Genomic DNA, 19,212 nt, shown 5'->3' on the forward strand with positions numbered 1-19,212 from the left:
CACCCTAAAGCTCCAAGAACTTTTAAACATATTATGATATAGACATGAGGTTTTCTTAGAGGAGTATCTACACAAGTAACATTTTACCCATTGGTCAAAATATGTGTTTTTGATTGGACTCTCTCTCCCTCTTCCTTCGACAGTTTTGTCTTATGAATGATTGAAAATCTACTCTTTATTCAACTCGCTACTTAATTTATACCGGGCTTGTTTTTTAAATGAAACACACACCCTTTAAAACGACAATATTCAGAGCAAGCCATTCTGTAAAGGAACATTATGGTTCCGCTGCTAATGATTAAACATTTATGATGTTTGAAATGCAATGCAGAATTCAAAAGCTCATTCATGGAATAGCAAAATATACATTACGGACAACTATTAAGTATTCACTAGGCGAGTGTCCCATATCATGGCAAGGAGCAATAATGTAAGATGTGTACAATGATCTTGATGCAGCCATGATTTAAAATCCTAGGGAGACTAACTGTATTCCTATTTATTAACATTTGTGCTTAGCATTTATACAATAAGGATTTGTACATGGTTGTTGGTAGCTGGGATGTATGAACGATAACTCAACATAGTAGGGAATTCCAAAAGATTGTCCAGTGGACTACACAAGCTGCATGTAAAATATATAAAGCACATAATACATTATCTGTTGTTGCCATCAAATTGCTAGTGGTTAAAGTTAGAATGATGAATTAACCATTTGCATTGCCCATATGGTCTCATAAGATGTAATATACTGGACCTCACACCTAAGGCCTATACTGTATTTTTTCCCAGCTCATATGATTTTGAACACACCAAAACACATACCTCTTCCAATACCGTTTGCCCTGGAGCCCTTAACAAGCCAGGTATCCTCTTGAGGGCAGGATTTGGAGACGGACGGATTAGATTCCTGGGATATGATTATCTATGACAGGATAGTGTGGCATGTAAACATCTTATCCTATTTACTGTTGCTTTTGCAGTCGGAACAGGCTGTTTGGCATTTCATGGGTGTTGTGTGATGTTTTCATTTGATTGTCAAATAAATCAGTTCAAAAAGTAGGCTACCTGCGTAGTTCGATCCACCAGAATCATTTAGCCTACTATAATTTACTACTGGCAACTTTCACCCCTAATTTAGACAAGTCTCTGCTTACAATTTCTGACATTTGCTTGTCAACTATAGTTTGATTCATGCAGCTTCTCTTCTGTCATAACTTGTTGCCCCAGAAGACTAAATAATGTAGTGCTCACCAGAATAATATCTTACAACGATAGACTGAATGCATTAGTAATCTAGTTAACACTGGTGAAGTTATCTGTTTTGTTTAGGGGCCGTGGGGGAAAAACGCAACAGTGGAAAGATTGGTCCTGTGCAAAATGTCCAAAATATTATCAGTTTGACCAAAGGAAATGAAAAGCTGAGAAAACGATAACACATTTCTTGATAAGACCTCAAGTCATCTTCGTGCATATTTTATGTGGTTGAAAAACTGCCTTTTTCCATAACAGTGTCAAAGAGAACACATTACACAAACATTCACATTTTCTCAAGAGATGCTGAAAGAAAGAAATAATATGTTCCCAAGACAAAATTAACATTTGTTGTATAATTTCACTGCAAGAAATGCATAATTCTGCAGGAGTTAATATTAGATAACGCTACATGTGAGAGATTATAGGCCTACAGCAGGTGTCCATATTTCAATTACTATTCAATTTAACCCATACACTTAAATTAGGAATATTCTGTTTATTCATGGATACAGGGACACTCATGAGTGGGATATCAAACGTGCATGTAAACCGCTTATCCCAGATAAGACCTTAAGCGGGATATGAGCTACTATCCGGAACAATGTGCACATGTAAACATGGTCAGTGGAGTCGGAGAGGCGTGGTAGGTAGACAGTACACTAAGGTAGACAGTACACTAAGGTAGACACAACACTAAGGTAGACAGTACACTAAGGTAGACAGTACACTAAGACCAGGGACCTCACCTTGTAGAGGCTGCTCCACTCTGAAATAAATCACCAGGAGAAAAACCATCCAGTGTGGATAAATGGCAGGCCCAAGCGCATGCAGGAGGCACAGTGAGTCAGTAATGGATGTTATATGGGATGCACAGCCTGGAGTGGAAGGGAGAGAGAGGGTGCCATCCACCTTGGTTTACCACAGGATATCTTCAAAGCCTCTCGCTAGGCGCTGCTTGTGTTGTATATCTGCTTCATATAGAAAAATATATATAGTAGGGATAGTACGGCATCGTTAGAAGTGTCACTTTATTTAAAAATTAAGGAGCGAGCAGGTATTCCATATTCACAGTGCAGAAATATTACGTTTGCTATGTTTATGTGGAGATTCATTTATGGTGGCATTGTCTGTACCTGTGATATTCATTTGTGAAATTCATCTGTGTGATTGTTGTCGATTGTAGCCACAATGTTATTTCTTCCCACAGGAATACACCATAGACGTGTTCTTCCGGCAAAGCTGGAAAGACGAGAGGTTAAAATTCGACGGGCCCATGAACATACTGCGGCTGAACAACTTGATGGCCAGTAAAATATGGACGCCAGACACGTTCTTCCACAATGGGAAGAAGTCAGTGGCTCACAACATGACCATGCCCAATAAACTACTGAGGATTCAAGACGATGGCACCCTGCTTTACACCATGAGGCAAATACACAGGGTCACTGGGTTGCCAGGGAAAATACAGTTTAATGAAATGTTATTAACGTAGCAGGTTTAGCTTGTGTTCTTTCAAGTAAAAGCCTTGTCTTGTGGGAGTCAGAACGGCTCATAGGAGCCTATCTCCTGTTTCTGTAGCGTGAGGCAGCTTGATGTACAAGTACACCCCCTGGACAGGACACTAGTCTGTCTCAGGGCCTTACAATTAACATGGAACAGGAAAATACAGGAGTACCAGTCTCCCCAATGTCACCTCAACCCAAACACATCTCATTACATCTCAGTTATAGATCATTTATTTTATTTTTTTACCTTTATTTAACTAGGCATGTCAATTAAGAACAAATTCTTATTTCCAATGACGGCCTAGTGGGTTAACTAGTGGGTTAACTGCCTTGTTCAGGGGCAGAACGACAGATTTTTACCTTGTCTGCTCAGTGTCGTGTCTTTGGCTATGCCGGATTAAGTGATATGACATGCTATTCTATAAAATCCTTTTTCTGTAATTAATATGACCTGATTAAGCTAATCATGTAAATGTAATTAACTTATAGAGCTGTTATCTTCCGAATAAATTCTGAAAGACCTAGTAATATTTTACATCAATAGCAGTCAATATTAATCAGTCAATATATTTCAGTCTCATTTGAAAGTTGTAAATTCTTGGTTATCTGCACGAACCCTGGCTAACAAGTTGAATCAGCAATACAAAATTGGGTTTAATTACAGTATTTATTTACTAAATACCTAACTAATCACACAGAATTACATATACACAGAATGAATCATACTTTGATTACAAATTATGTCATAAAGGAAAACGTCCTTAGCGGGCAGAACAGATTTGACAGCTGGTTACACAAATAACGGGGGTTGGGTTTGAGTGCAAGAGCGGGAATACTTGAGTAACAAAGGGAGAAGCTATGTCTCTATCGGGCCATAGGCAGCTACTCTATCATAAATACAGAATCTTATGCATTCTAAATTACCGCCCATTTGGAAAAGGAAAATGCAATAAATATTTACTCTGAGCTGCGCTTCAATAGGCTGGTGGTAGATGGAAGGCTGTGTTGCCCAACAGAGTCCTTTGAAGAGTGTCTCTGGTGGTGAACGGGATACGCTGTAGTGTCGTCGTTGTGTGGTAGACGGTATACTCTGTCTGTCCTCTCCTAGCCCATGTTTACAGCGGCCGCTGCTAACTCAACAGCTAGGAGGTATCACTTCTGTAGCGAATAAGAGTTCAAAGTTCATACCATTCGCAACCAAAGCTCACGCGGAGGTTGGCTTCATTCTGTAGTTATTATCTGAATCCTTCTGACATCGGACCGTCTTCCTAATGTACCCGGAACAGGAGGTTACATTTTCGTCAAGGGCTTATATAGTGGAGGGAGAGAACGGTGTGTTTCATAGTTTATAACCCATGTCTCTTCACAGGGGCGGGCCACTGATTGAGCAGAGCTCTAACTTTATGAAAACCCAAATCTCTCATTTGGAAGCTAAAATTACATTTAATCTTTTCACAAATAGTGTCATATTTAAACATTTAAATTGCACAACAATTCCATGTGAATCTGATAACTAGAATGTGTAGACTTTCCCAGATACAGTTTGTCGTCCTGTCATCAGTCATAATGTCTCAGATGACAACCGAACTGACATCATATTCATTAAGTACCAACACATTTTCAACTGGTTCTATTACCAAAATATGGTTCCTTTCCCCCACTTGTTTGATGTTCCCAGACTCTTTATGTTTAACAAAGGCTATTCAAGAGTCACTCAGAGTCAGAGGGAAGGGAGAAAGGTATTTATGGGGGGGGGGGGGGGGGGGTTATAAACCTTACCCACAGGCCAACGTCATGACATCAGGGATTTGATCTTGCAGCCTTTCGGTTACTAGTCAAACGCTCTAACCACTAGGCTACCTGCCGCCCCACATTCTACACATTGAATGAGGGAAAATGTTGCTGATTTAAAGCTAATTTCCAGAAATTCTCCACATATTGCCATGGGGCAGGGAGAAAAATGTGCAGTTTTATAGCTCATCTATAGGTACACATTTTGCGATGAGGCTGAGAGAGGGTTGAAAATGCGCTAGTGGCTTTATTGCAAGATTTTACTCACTCAGTGCCAAAAGGGCCATTATTTTGACAAGCAAGTGCTTTCAGAATACAGAATGTAGAAGAGAAATATTGCCCAATCAGAGGCCATTTTGAATTGAATCACTTAGGAAAAGGCATTGTCAGGTTCTTTAGGTGGTTAGAGCGTTGGACTAGTAACTGAAAGGTTGCAAGATCGAACCCCCGAGCTGACAAGGTAAAAAGAAAAACTGTCGTTCTGCCCCTGAACAAGGCAGTTAACCCACTGTTCCTAGGCCATCATTGAAAATAAGAATTTGTTCTTAACTCACTTGCCGAGTTAAATAAAGTTAAACATAATAATAATAATAATACATTTGGCAGGAATGGAAATAGACACAGAGCATCTTCACTGCACATAGTGCAATATATTTCAGAAATTGCCCACGATAATCTGGGGATGCTCAGTGTGCCCTATAAGCATTTGTATCCCTTTGGTTTCCATCAACTCTGGTCCTGCTTAATTATTGATTTAACCTTAGCTACATTTAGATTGAAAGAGGCACTCATGTTTTTTGGTACAAATGCATTGCTTGTTCATTCTAACACTACTAAACACACTAAACATATGCAGCTGAAGTCGGAAGTTTACATACACTTTGGTTGGAGTCATTAAAACTTTACAACCACTCCACAAATTTCTTGTTAACAAACTATAGTTTTGGCAAGTCTACTTTGTGCATGACACAAGTAATTTCTCCAACAAATGTTTACAGACAGATTATTTCACTTATAATTCACTGTATCAGTGGGTCAGAAGTTTACATACACTAAGTTAACTGTGCCTTCAAACAGCTTGGAAAATTCAAGAAATTGATGTCATGGCTTTAGAAGCTTCTGATAGGCTAATTGACATAATTTGAGTCAATTGGAGGTGTACCTGTGGTTGTATTTCAAGGTCTATCTTCAAACTCAGTGCCTCTTTGCTTGACATCATGGGAAAATCAAAAGAAATCAGCCAAGACAACAGAAAAAGAATTGTAGACCTCTACAAGTCTGATTCATCCTTGGGAGCAATTTCCAAACGCCTGAAGGTACCATGTTTATCTGTACAAACAATAGTACACAAGTATAAACACCATGGGACCACGCAGCCGTCATACAGCTCAGGATGGAGACGCTTTCTGTCTCCTAGAGATGAACGTACTTTGGTGGGAAAGTGCAAATCAATCCCAGAACAACAGCAAAGGACCATGTGAAGACGCTGGAGGAAACAGGTACACAAGTATCTGTATCCACTTTAAAACGAGTCCTATGTCGACATAACCTGAAATGCCACTAAGCAAGGAAGAAGCCACGGCTCCAAAACCGCCATAAAAAAAAGCCAGACTACGGTTTGCAACTGCACATGGGGATAAAGAGTGTACTTTTTGGAGATATATCTTCTGGTCTGATAAAACAAAAATAGAACTGTTTGGCCATAATGACCATCGTTATGTTTGAAGGAAAAAGGGGGAAGCTTGCAAGCCGAAGAACACCATACCAACGGTGAAGCGCGGGGGTGGCAGCATCATATTGTGGGGGTGCTTTACTGCAGGAGGGACTGGAACACTTCACAAAATAGATGGCATCATGAGGGAGGAAAATTATGTGGATATATTGAAGCAACATCTCAAGACATCAGTCAGGAAGTTAAAGCTTGGTTGCAAATGGGTCTTCCGAATGGACAATGACCCCAAGCATACTTCCAAAGTTGTGGCAAAATGGCTTAAGTACAACAAAGTCAAGGTATTGGAGTGGCCATCACAAAGCCCTGACCTGAATCCTATAGAAAATGTGTGGGCAGAATTGGAAAATGGTGTGCGAGCAAGGAGGCCTACAAACCTGACTCACTTACACCAGTTCTGCCAGAAGGAATGGGTCAAAATTCACCCAACTTATTGCGGGAAGCTTGTGGAAGACTACCCGAAACGCTTGACCCACGTTACACAATTTAAAGGCAATGCTACCAAATACTAATTGAGTGTGTGCAAACTTCTGACCCACTGGGAATGTGATGAAAGAAATAAAAGCTGAAATAAGTAATTCTCTCTACTATTATTCTGACATTTCACATTCTTAAAATGAAGTGGCGATCCTCTGACCTAAGACAGGGAATTTGTACTTGGATTAAATGTCAGGAATGGTGAAAAACTGAGTTTAAATGTATTTGGCTAAGGTGCATGTAAACCTCCGACTTCAACTGGATCTGTGTTTTGGGACACTACAGTGACGCATTGGGCTGTATGTATTGTATCTAGGTTGACGGTTCACGCAGAGTGTCCGATGCATCTGGAGGACTTCCCCATGGACTTCCACTCATGTCCCCTGAAGTTTGGCAGCTGTGAGTAATGCATACCAAATACATAGACGCACGGCGTCACTGGGTTGCCAGGGCATTACTCTCATGAAAAGAACATGCGATTTGAAACTCGTGCAGGAATCAAAATGTGTCTAGTTTAAGTCGTACAATAGGTCATGTGTCGTATGTGTGTAGGTCACATTGATTTAGTTGGGGGGCCACCAGTTTTGAATAAATCACCACTGTAACTTTTGTGTTCAGTGTCGTTCAGCGCGGCTCCTCACTCTGCTCCATGTCAACAACACTGTCACATTGGCTTTTCCAAGAGGCAGAATTTGATCTTCTTGCTTCATTTGATTTGAGCCTAAACCCGCATACAGTCCCACTCTCAAGTCCCACACCATAACTAAACAAACCAAACAGGGGATACAAGACCAAACAAGACACAGGATAAGAATAGACTCTGTTTCTGCTGCTACAAACACTGAGTTTTAAATTTCAACTTTGTTACAGCAATAACCATTCCATAACCACTAAGGGTGTAGAATTACCTCCCACCGCCCACACATGTTTTCACTTAAAACACACGCTGTCAGTAGCAGCACATATTTAGAAAGGCTTTGGTCTGAGCTTCTGGGAAAAAGATAAGAAGGTAGTGTTATTGGGTTTGGTGGCTGAGTTGAGCTCTCTGTTTTCATCCTAGTATCGATGCAGCGCTCTCCTCTCCTTTGGCTGCTACTACCCTTGGATGTTAGTTAGAGTGGCACATTGTGGCACAACAAAATATTTTTAATCAATTTCTGTTGGCACTTATATTGCTCCATACCACAAAACCCAATTCTAAAGACTTTATTGAAGGAGCTCTAGAAATTATGCTAATTGAAAAAGTAGAATCTGAAAATATTATTTTTATACACAATGTGGATATGTTCGTTCAGTTGCATGATGCATTATTGTTCAGATGATAAACAAAACAAACTAGTGCTTCATCCCCTAAAATCAAATAAAACGCTACCTGAGTCAGTATGTCATTGCATGTTGTGAAGTGCACTGCAAGCCGGCCCCTGGCTATAAAACCTTCAGCCTATTAAAAGAAACTCAACCATTGCCAATGCCAATTAATAATAAAAGCCTTACTTTAAATGTTTGGAGGAGTTAATACAGTATGTTAAGTGTTTTCATGGCGCAGCAAGACAGGCAGCGGGAGAAAATCATTCTCTAATGGCGTTGATGACTCACTGTGTCAATGTTTACTCTTTGAAATGTCTTAGCCTCTTCATATTTGTCTCTCTGCATAAAACCCCCACGGTTTGGAAGAGATCTGACTCTCTGTATAAAACTCCCATGGTACGAAGATGTGATGACTTTATATACACTGCTCAAAAAAATAAAATAAAGGGAACACTAAAAAATAAATAAAGGGAACACTAAAAAATAAATAAAGGGAACACTAAAATAACACATCCTAGATCTGAATGAATGAAATATTCTTATTAAATACTTTTTTCTTTACATAGTTGAATGTGCTGACAACAAAATCACACAAATTATCAATGGAAATTAAATTTATCAACCCATGGAGGTCTGGATTTGGAGTCACACTCCAAACGTAAAGTGGAAAACCACACTACAGGCTGATCCATCTTTGATGTAATGTCCTTAAAACAAGTCAAAATGAGGCTCAGTAGTGTGTGTGGCCTCCACGTGCCTGTATGACCTCCCTACAACGCCTGGGCATGCTCCTGATGAGGTGGCGGATGGTCTCCTGAGGGATCTCCTCCCAGACTTGGAATAAAGCATCCGCCAACTCCTGGACAGTCTGTGGTGCAACGTGGCTTGGTGGATGGAGCGAGACATGATGTCCCAGATGTGCTCAATTGGATTCAGGTCTGGGGAACGGGCAGGCCAGTCCATAGCATCAATGCCTTCCTCTTGCAGGAACTGCTGACACACTCCAGCCACATGAGGTCTAGCATCGTCTTGCATTAGGAGGAACCCAGGGCCAACCGCACCAGCTTATGGTCTCACAAGGGGTCTGAGGATCTCATCTCGGTACCTAATGGCAGTCAGGCTACCTCTGGCGAGCACATGGAGGGCTGTTCAGCCCCCCAAAGAAATGCCACCCCACACCATGACTGACCCACCGCCAAACCGGTCATGCTGGAGGATGTTGCAGGCAGCAGAACGTTCTCCACGGCATCTCCAGACTCTGTCACGTCTGTTACATGTGTTCAGTGTGAACCTGCTTTCATCTGTGAAGAGCACAAGGCGCCAGTGGCGAATTTGCCAATCTTGGTGTTCTCTGGCAAATGCCAAACGTCCTGCACGGTGTTGGGCTGTAAGCACAACCCCCACCTGTGGACGTCGGGCCCTCATAACACCCTCATGGAGTCTGTTTCTGACCATTTGAGCAGACACATACACATTTGTGGCCTGCTGGAGGTCATTTTGCAGGGCTCTGGCAGTGCTCCTCCTTGCACAAAGGCGGAGGTAGCGGTCCTGCTGCTGGGTTGTTGCCCTCCTACGGCCTCTTCCACATCTCCTGATGTACTGGTCTGTCTCCTGGTACTGCCTCCATGCACTGGACACTACGCTGACAGACACAGCAAACCTTCTTGCCACAGCTCGCATTGATGTGCCATCCTGGATGAGCTGCACTACCTGAGCCACTTGTGTGGGTTGTAGACTCTGTTTAATGCTACCACTAGAGTGAAAGCACCGCCAGCATTCAAAAGTGACCAAAACATCAGCCAGGAAGCATAGGAACTGAGAAGTGGTCTGGTCACCACCTGCAGAACCACTCCTTTATTGGGGGTGTCTTGCTAAATGCCTATAATTTCCACCTGTTGTCTATTCCATTTGCACAAAAGCATGTGAAATTTATTGTTAATCAGTGTTGCTTCCTAAGTGGACAGTTTGATTTCACAGAAGTGTGATTGACTTACATTGTGTTGTTTAAGTGTTCCCTTTATTTTTTTGAGCAGTGTATATATATATATATATATATATATATATATATATATATATACACTAATATGGTGTGATATAGATCTAGATCTTATATCATTTATACGGTGTTGATTTCTCAAGGCAGTAGTCATTTTCTTTCATTTGCCTAACAAAATGTAATGATCTTGCTTACAATGGGCAACATAGTCATGGAGTTGATTTTTTTTTTGGGGGGGGGGGGGGATTATACAACCCTTAATCAGTTACATGACATTAGACACTATTCTCTTGAATCATCAGAAATGAGAATGAATCACTGCCCAAGAGAGAATGAATCACTGCCCTATTTTCATATGCCTATTTTTCACATACCACACTGATGGTGTTAACCTCACTCCCTTTGTGATCTTAGATGCCTATACAATGTCAGAGGTGACTTACGTCTGGACTAGTAAGGCTGCCGACTCTGTGGTGGTGGAAGGAGAGAGCTCCCGTTTGAACCAGTACGACCTGCTCGGCCAAACAGTGGGCCAAGAAACCATCAAGTCCAGCACAGGTACGCTCAGGATATTACTTCACTTGGTTATTCATCCAATTAGACAACTAGATCATGAGCACAAGCTCTCCCTGCAGGCCTGGATCCCACCTCTGCCAGCAAATGAAGAAAGTGAGAAACAAAAATACATAATTTATCCAAGATCACTTTGTAGATGGCCAAAGTTTAGTGGAGCAGATGTGATGTTTTTACTACAGATCATTTAAGATTCCTGATGCCCACTTCAGTGAGAGGCACTGCTTGCTACTACTGACTGCATCGGTTTGTTCTGTGGTTCTCAACCCGTTTTGGCTACTGAATCCACCATCACATTTCACTCTTATCTTCCATTCTGCTTGTGCAACCAAGGACTAGGTATGTGTTCTTATGAAATCTTCCCAAGGTCCCACTGTGGATAGACCAAGTCTCCTCAAGAGTACTAACAACTCAGGTTGCAATGCACTGTTAGTTGACTCAGCCAGTGGATAACAGAGGATGACAGAATGTTTATTCCATGTCTTCTCAGTGGGAGATGCTGCATGTCTGAGTTTATTCATAGGAGCTGCGACTAGAATTTCTCCAAAATACATTTTAGTCTAACTGGGGAACCAACAGCACAAAACAACAACCGATGATTCTGATTTGACTGTCGGAAAACGAGACTTTCCACTTTGGACCCATTGGACTCCTACGGGAGTCAAGAACTCCTGCTCTCCTCAGTCGGTTGGAGAGGAGCGTGGAGGGGAGGGAGCGAGTGAGCACTTTGTGCCTAATTGCAACATTAATGGGAAACAAAAGCACAGCTGTAGGAGCTGCCATTCACTCAGACACACAGGAGAGCTCCGTTCTGAAAGGAGAGCCGCCTCTTTATTCCTGAGCTGTGCTGCTGGTCTTATTTTGGAGCTGTCGTAAGACACAAACAGAGCCTTGTCTCACCAAAGTGCACCAGAGTGTTAAATTAGGATTTGTGGTGTTCTGGGCCTCGGAAACACAGGAAGGAAGAAGCCTGCGTATAGGAACAGATGGGGAAAGCATTCAACAAAGTAGATGGAGGGGAGTCATTAGCGAAAAGAAAGGGAACCGACAGTGACACGTACACTCCATCGAGATGACAGACAGGCTTGTTTATGCTGGAGTATGGCTAACACATTGTTTTTCATCATTGAACATTATGACATTTTAAAATGCAATTACTCATCTAATTTAAGAGGAGTTACAACATATGTATAGTACTGAAGGTTCGTGGAATTACAGTATATTCCTTTTTTTTTTAACTACATTACATGATTCACCATCGGAACAAAAGCAAACTGTACTAGCTCCTGTGAAGATACAGAACAGTAGTTCATTATAGGTCAGAAAAGCCACAGCTACGTTGCATGGCATGGATCAGCCAGGTGGATCAATACGGTGGCTCATGTCTTCAATGTTTAGTATCTGGCCCCTCTGAATGTCTCCACACGCGTCTCTGGGGAGCACTCTCATCAGACAAGTCACTACATGTTTGAAACGCTCTTGATCATCTCTTCTCCTCCTCCTTTCCCCACTTCTTTCCTTCCCCTTCTTCTTCTCCTTCACTTAGACAAACATACTCTCCATTATTACCCAGAAGTCTACATTCCAACGATGTAGAGAATACTACTGTTGGCTGTTTTAACATCCAATTGCAATCCCAACTCTGTTTTCATTCAGGAAAAGCCCTCCAATCTCAACTAAATGCTCCAGTCATAATCCCAGCTAGCACATAACATTCTGAGAACCATATGTTTCTTAGAGCTTGTTGAGAGCATGTTGTCCTATGGTTATTTTGCATACAATCTTCCCACAACTTTCTGGGAATGATGCAGGATAATTGCTTTGGAACATTCTCAGCACATTTAAGAAACGACCAAAAAAAAAAGTATTTTCTTGGCGTTTCATTACTTTAAAAAGATCAAGAGAGCCGCACACTCTAGGAGATCAGATGCGGAAACATTGGTTATTAGGTTATTCAATTATTGCATCTGAGCTCCTAGAGTGTGCGGCTCTCCTTTAATTCTTCAAGTGTTCTACTCCGCTAGCCAGCACCTCACCTAATTAGGTATTCCTTTCTTTCATCTCCAGTTTCATTACTCTAAACAGAACGTTTCCTAAAACTTCAAACATGATTACATTTCATTTCAATTCTGGCAATGTTCTAGGAACGTTTGACATTGGGAATGTTCTCAAATTGTTCAAGAGAAAGTTAAGAAACAAAGTTCTGTGGTTATTTCAGTACATCAGTTTCTTCATGGTTCTATTTAAAGTCATGTTCTCAAATTGTTCTGTGGGAATTTCAGTACTTACGCATAACGCTTCGTACAGGTTTACACATGGTTCTATTTAAAGTCATGTTAACAAATTATTTAAGAACTTTAGCAACGTTCATCTATGGGAATTTTAGTACTAAAGTATAATGTTTCCTAAAGGTTTCCTTGTGGTTCTATTTAAAATCATGTTCTCAAATTGTTCCGAGAACATTAAGAAAACTTGCCATAATGACAAGAAAACTTTAATATTCAGATAACGTTGTAAGAGTTTTTAAATACATAATTTCAGTTTTTAGAATGTCAAGAAAATGTTCTATAAAAACCACAACACTAACATTCAGAGCGTTTTAAGTGGTATTTAAAAACATATACATTCCATTCTCAGCATCAACAAAATTCTCTATCCTCTATCTTGTTAAATGTGTTCAGGTGTGTTGGCCGCGCCCACTAATTGGCCACACCTGATCTTAATGAGTGCTTGTTTCCTTTGAAATTACTAAAATGAACAGCTTTGCTATCATCCAAAAAACATTGCATGCTAAGGTGGGGCAGTGGACTAATTCCATGGAGAGAGAACATAAGATTATTGTTTTGAATCTCGCTGATGCCGTGTCACAATAAAAAAATCATTCATGCCTATGGAAATGAATTTCCATGTGTCCTATCTGTGCTTTGAGTTTTTTTTTAAGTTAACCCGAAATAAGCCACTATAGCAGTGTTATGAAGTCTTATTGAAACATTAAGTGAAAGTTCATTAAGGAAGTTATTCAGAATTCTCAGAGCGTTTTCAGAGTGGCAGGTAGCCTAGTGGTTAGAGCGTTGGGCCAGTAACCAAAAGGTTGCTAGATTGAATCCCCTAGCTGACAAGGTAAAAATCGTTCTGCCCCTGAACAAGGCAGTTAACCCACTGTTCCTAGGCCGTCATTGTAAATAAGAATTCGTTCTTAACTGACTTGCCTGGTTAAATAAAAAAAAAAGAGTGTTAGTAAAATCTCCCAGCAAAACTTTCAAAGAACCAGAGTAAAATGTTCTCAAACTCTCTATAACCTAAAAAATAAACATTCCTAGAACAGGCAAAATGTTCTCAGAACATTTAAAACAAATGTTGTTTATCTGGTCAGAAAATGTATGGCTTCATTCCCAGAACCAATGTCAAACCAAAAACGTACCTTCCGACAACTTCCAAGGAACCAAATGTTGTAGCTGAGATGCTACTAGTCTGAAAGTGAGTAAAATATTTCATTCCTGGGCCCAAGTCCCACTAGGAACATTTCCCAAGTGAAATACGGAGGAGCCCCCTTTGCTGAAAATCCATTTGTTGTATTTTCCCGCTACAGATTTGCTGATTGTCTGACTTTAAAGGAATCGTTCATCAGCACTGTGTCAGTGTGTCATCAACCGTGGGGGTAAACTAGGTCATTTGGCATGGGTGACTGTACTTAAGTGCGAGGGACATCTTGGGTGACTGAGGCTTGAGTGCGAGGGACATCTTGGGTGACTGAGGCTTGAGTGCCAGGGACTTGCAATAGGGCCACGAGAATAACAGCAAAATACTTCTAGCAAATCACTTCATTTTGTTCTATTTTTACATTGACTCACATAGAGAGAACAGAGGGGTGTTCACCAAAGCAAATGTGTGGACAGAAAATGACAAAATAACATTAGAAGTAAATATTTGTACATTTCCATGAATTTAATCTGTGTTTATTATATATATGAGGTCATATTATGCTATGAGGTTGGAATAATACTGTGAAATTGTGAAAATTATGATAATGCCCCTTTAGTGTAAGAGCTGTTTGAAACCACAGTCTGAAATGTCAGCCTCTTTAGGTTAATAGACCAATAAGAGTTCCAAACGTCTCTGCCAATTACAGCAAGTTTTCAGTTTTTCTCTCCCCATTCATAACACTCTCAGACAGTCCTAGCAAAATGCTTTGCTAAGAAGCTGTTTTTGTTTATTTTGGACCATATTCATTGAAAGAAATCACAGTAAGGTACTTAATTGTTACCCAGAAATGATTTGATATAAAAAATCAAATTAAAAAAGGCTGCATTGGACCTTCAATGAAAATATTGTGGGTTTGTTTTCTAACCAATCAAGTGTATTAATCTTTATCTATTTGTCTTTATCCCCCTCACCTGGGTCAATGGCAGCAGTCCTACATAGGCACTGTAGCCCATGCTTCCTTCCCTCTGTCCTTTATCAGAGGACACAGGTTGGCATTTATTGGGGTGACTCATTTACTGGAGGCAGCTTGGCATATTAGTCACTAGCTGGCACAGCCACAAAGTCATAAAATTACATTTTAAACCTAACTACACTTCTAACATTAATCCTAACCAAAACTTTAAATTAAACACCAAAAATACCATATTTTTGTTTACATTATTTTTGTAATGGTATACAGCCAATTTTGACTTTGCAGATGGCCCATTTAGCAGAAATCGCACAGCTCTGCCTCCAGGACCAGATTCGTCTCAATAAAGGTCAACTTGCTCAGAGGACTAAAGTTAATGTGAAATCAAATGATTGGCCTAGATTCCATCAGATGCATTGGACATTAGCATCTCAAGTGAGGGTGTGCTGGCGTCATCAGTGCCGACAGGAGGCTGAAGCTATCTAGAACCAGGCTCTCCATCTTCATTTGCACCCACAGAGGAGTATGTCAAGCTGCCTGCCTTCTTCTGGAATGAGAGTGCATTGCTCATCTGCTGGAAAGGCATCCTTCCCCTGGTCTACTCCATTCCCAATCAAATGTGGCGGATTTAACAAGCTATAGGGGAGGCACCTCCCTTCCACTTTAGAACAGTGAAGAGTCCCTCACCACCAACGTGTCTATTTACAGATGGGCTGTGTACAGCTCTGACAGCTGATGCTTAAAGTTCGTGAGGGAGATATAAGTCTCCAACTTCAGTGATTTTTGCAATTCCTTCCAGTAATTGGCAGCAGAGAACTGGAAGGAAAGGCGGCCAAAGTAGCTGTTGGCTTTAGTAGTATATGGGGCTTTGGTGATGAATAGGATGGCACTGTGATAGACTGCATCCAATTTGCTGGGTAGAGTGTTGGAGGCTAATTTGTAATTGACATCGCCGAAGCCAAGGATATTTAGGATAGTCAGTTTTATGACGGTAAGTTTGCCAGCATGAGTGGAGGAGGCTTTGTTGTGAAATAGGAAGCCGATTCTAGATGTAACTTTGGATTGGAGATGCTTAATCTGAGTCTGGAAGGAGACTTTACAGTCTAACCAGATACCTAGGTATTTGTAGTTGTCCACATATTCTGTCCACATATTCACATAAATCAGAACCGTCCAGAGTAGTGATGCTAGTCGGGCAGGCGGGTGTGGGCAGCGATTGGTTGAAGAGTATGTATTTCGTTTTATTAGCATTTAAGAGCAGTTGAAGGCCTCGGAAGGAGTGTTGTACGGCGTTGAAGCTGGTTTGGAGGTTTGTTAACACAGTGTCCAAAGAAGGGCCAGATGTATACAGAATGGTGTCGTCTGTGTAGGTGATCAAAGAATCACACGCAGCAAGAGTGACATCAGTGATATATGCAGAGAAAAATGTCGGCCTGAAAATTGAATCCTGTGGCACCGCCATACAGACTGCCCAGAGGTCCAGACAACAGGCCCTCCGATTTGACACACTGAAATAGTTAGTGAACCAGGCGAGACAGTCATTAGAGAAACCAAGGCTGTTGAGTCTGCCGATAAGAATACGGTGTTTGACAGAGTCGAAAGCCTTGGCCAGGTCGATGAAGACGGCTGCACAGTACTGTCTTTTATCGATGGCGCTTATGATATCATTTAGGACCTTTAGCGTGGCTGAGGTGCACTGTTGGTTTTCTTCAGCCAGGGGTGAAGGGTAAGATCCATGTTTCTGGCCCTCCCAACCCTGGCTGAGGCAGAAGGGTTCAAATCAAATGTCACATTCACCAAATACAATCCGGTGAAAAGCCCTTAACCAACAATGCAGTTAAGAAAAATATTTACTAAATGAACTAAAGTAAAAAAATAAGAGCAGCAATTAAATAACAGTAGCGAGGCTATATACAGGGGGTACCGGTACCGAGTCAATGTGCGGGGGTACAGGTTAGTCGAGGTACTTTAGATAATATCTACACTACCGTTCAAAAGTTTGGGGTCACTTAGAAATGTCCTTGTTTTTGAAGAAGAAAAGAAAGTCCATTAAAATAACATCAAATTGATCAGAAATACAGTGTAGACATTGTTAATATTGTAAATTACTATTGTAGCTGGAAATGGCAGATTTTTTATGGAATATCTGCATAACTTTACAGAGGCCCATTATCAGCAAGCATCACTCCTGTGTTCCAATGGCATATTGCGTTAGCCAATCCAAGTTTATCATTTTAAATCCAAGTTTATCATTAGAAAACCCTTTTGCAATTATGTTAGCACAACTGAAAACTTTTTTTTTTTTTTTCTTTTTTTAAATTCCACCTTTATTTAACCAGGTAGGCTAGTTGAGAACAAGTTCTCATTTGCAACTGCGACCTGGCCAAGATAAAGCATAGCAGTGTGAACAGACAACACAGAGTTACACATGGAGTAAACAATTAACAAGTCAATAACACAGTAGGAAAAAAAAGGGGAGTCTATATACATTGTGTGCAAAAGGCATGAGGTAGGCGAATAATTACAATTTTGCAGATTAACACTGGAGTGATAAATGATCAGATGCAAAAGAGCAGAAAAGTAAATAAATAGAAACAGTATGGGGAAGAGGTAGGTAAAAATGGGTGGGCTATTTACCGATAGACTATGTACAGCTGCAGCGATCGGTTAGCTGCTCAGATAGCAGATGTTTGAAGTTGGTGAGGGAGATAAAAGTCTCCAACTTCAGCGATTTTTGCAATTCGTTCCAGTCACAGGCAGCAGAGAACTGGAACGAAAGGCGGCCAAATGAGGTGTTGGCTTTAGGGATGATCAGTGAGATACACCTGCTGGAGCGCGTGCTACGGATGGGTGTTGCCATCGTGACCAGTGAACTGAGATAAGGCAGAGCTTTACCTAGCATGGACTTGTAGATGACCTGGAGCCAGTGGGTCTGGCGATGAATATGTAGCGAGGGCCAGCCGACTAGAGCATACAAGTCGCAGTGGTGGGTGGTATAAGGTGCTTTAGTGACAAAACGGATGGCACTGTGATAAACTGCATCCAGTTTGTTGAGTAGAGTGTTGGAAGCAATTTTGTAGATGACATCGCCGAAGTCGAAGATCGGTAGGATAGTCAGTTTTACTTGGGTAAGTTTGGCGGCGTGAGTGAAGGAGGCTTTGTTGCGGAATAGAAAGCCGACTCTTGATTTGATTTTCGATTGGAGATGTTTGATATGAGTCTGGAAGGAGAGTTTACAGTCTAGCCAGACACCTAGGTACTTATAGATGTCCACATATTCAAGGTTGGAACCATCCAGGGTGGTGATGCTGGTCAGGCGTGCGGGTGCAGGCAGCGAACGGTTGAAAAGCATGCATTTGGTTTTACTAGCGTTTAAGAGCAGTTGGAGGCCACGGAAGGAGTGTTGTATGGCATTGAAGCTCGTTTGGAGGTTAGATAGCACAGTGTCCAAGGACGGGCCGGAAGTATATAGAATGGTGTCGTCTGCGTAGAGGTGGATCAGGGAATCGCCCGCAGCAAGAGCAACATCATTGATATATACAGAAAAAAAGAGTCGGCCCGAGGATTGAACCCTGTGGCACCCCCATAGAGACTGCCAGAGGACCGGACAGCATGCCCTCCGATTTGACACACTGAACTCTGTCTGCAAAGTAATTGGTGAACCAGGCAAGGCAGTCATCCGAAAAACCGAGGCTACTGAGTCTGCCGATAAGAATATGGTGATTGACCGAGTCGAAAGCCTTGGCAAGGTTGATGAAGACGGCTGCACAGTACTGTCTTTTATCGATGGCGGTTATGATATCGTTTAGTACCTTGAGCGTGGCTGAGGTGCACCCGTGACCGGCTCGGAAACCAGATTGCACAGCGGAGAAGGTACGGTGGGATTCGAGATGGTCAGTGACCTGTTTGTTGACTTGGCTTTCGAAGACCTTAGATAGGCAGGGCAGGATGGATATAGGTCTGTAACAGTTTGGGTCCAGGGTGTCTCCCCCTTTGAAGAGGGGGATGACTGCGGCAGCTTTCCAATCCTTGGGGATCTCAGATGATATGAAAGAGAGGTTGAACAGGCTGGTAATAGGGGTTGCGACAATGGCGGCGGATAGTTTCAGAAATAGAGGGTCCAGATTGTCAAGCCCAGCTGATTTGTACGGGTCCAGGTTTTGCAGCTCTTTCGGAACATCTG

General features: G+C 41.5%; 1 protein-coding gene across 1 annotated transcript in view; it reads left to right on the plus strand.

Moving 5' to 3' along the window:
- Positions 1–7,008: 7,008 nt before the first annotated feature.
- Positions 7,009–19,212, plus strand: part of LOC115130784 (gamma-aminobutyric acid receptor subunit alpha-2-like) — a 52,601-nt gene continuing 40,397 nt past the window's right edge. The window contains exons 1-2 of the mRNA XM_029662230.2: positions 7,009–7,158; positions 10,478–10,621. Of these exons, the coding sequence (XP_029518090.2) occupies positions 7,101–7,158; positions 10,478–10,621 (202 nt within the window). The 5' untranslated portion in view covers positions 7,009–7,100. The remainder of the gene's footprint in view (positions 7,159–10,477; positions 10,622–19,212) is intronic.

Source organism: Oncorhynchus nerka, linkage group LG6 (assembly GCF_034236695.1).
Source record: "Oncorhynchus nerka isolate Pitt River linkage group LG6, Oner_Uvic_2.0, whole genome shotgun sequence".
NCBI lineage: Eukaryota > Metazoa > Chordata > Actinopteri > Salmoniformes > Salmonidae > Oncorhynchus > Oncorhynchus nerka.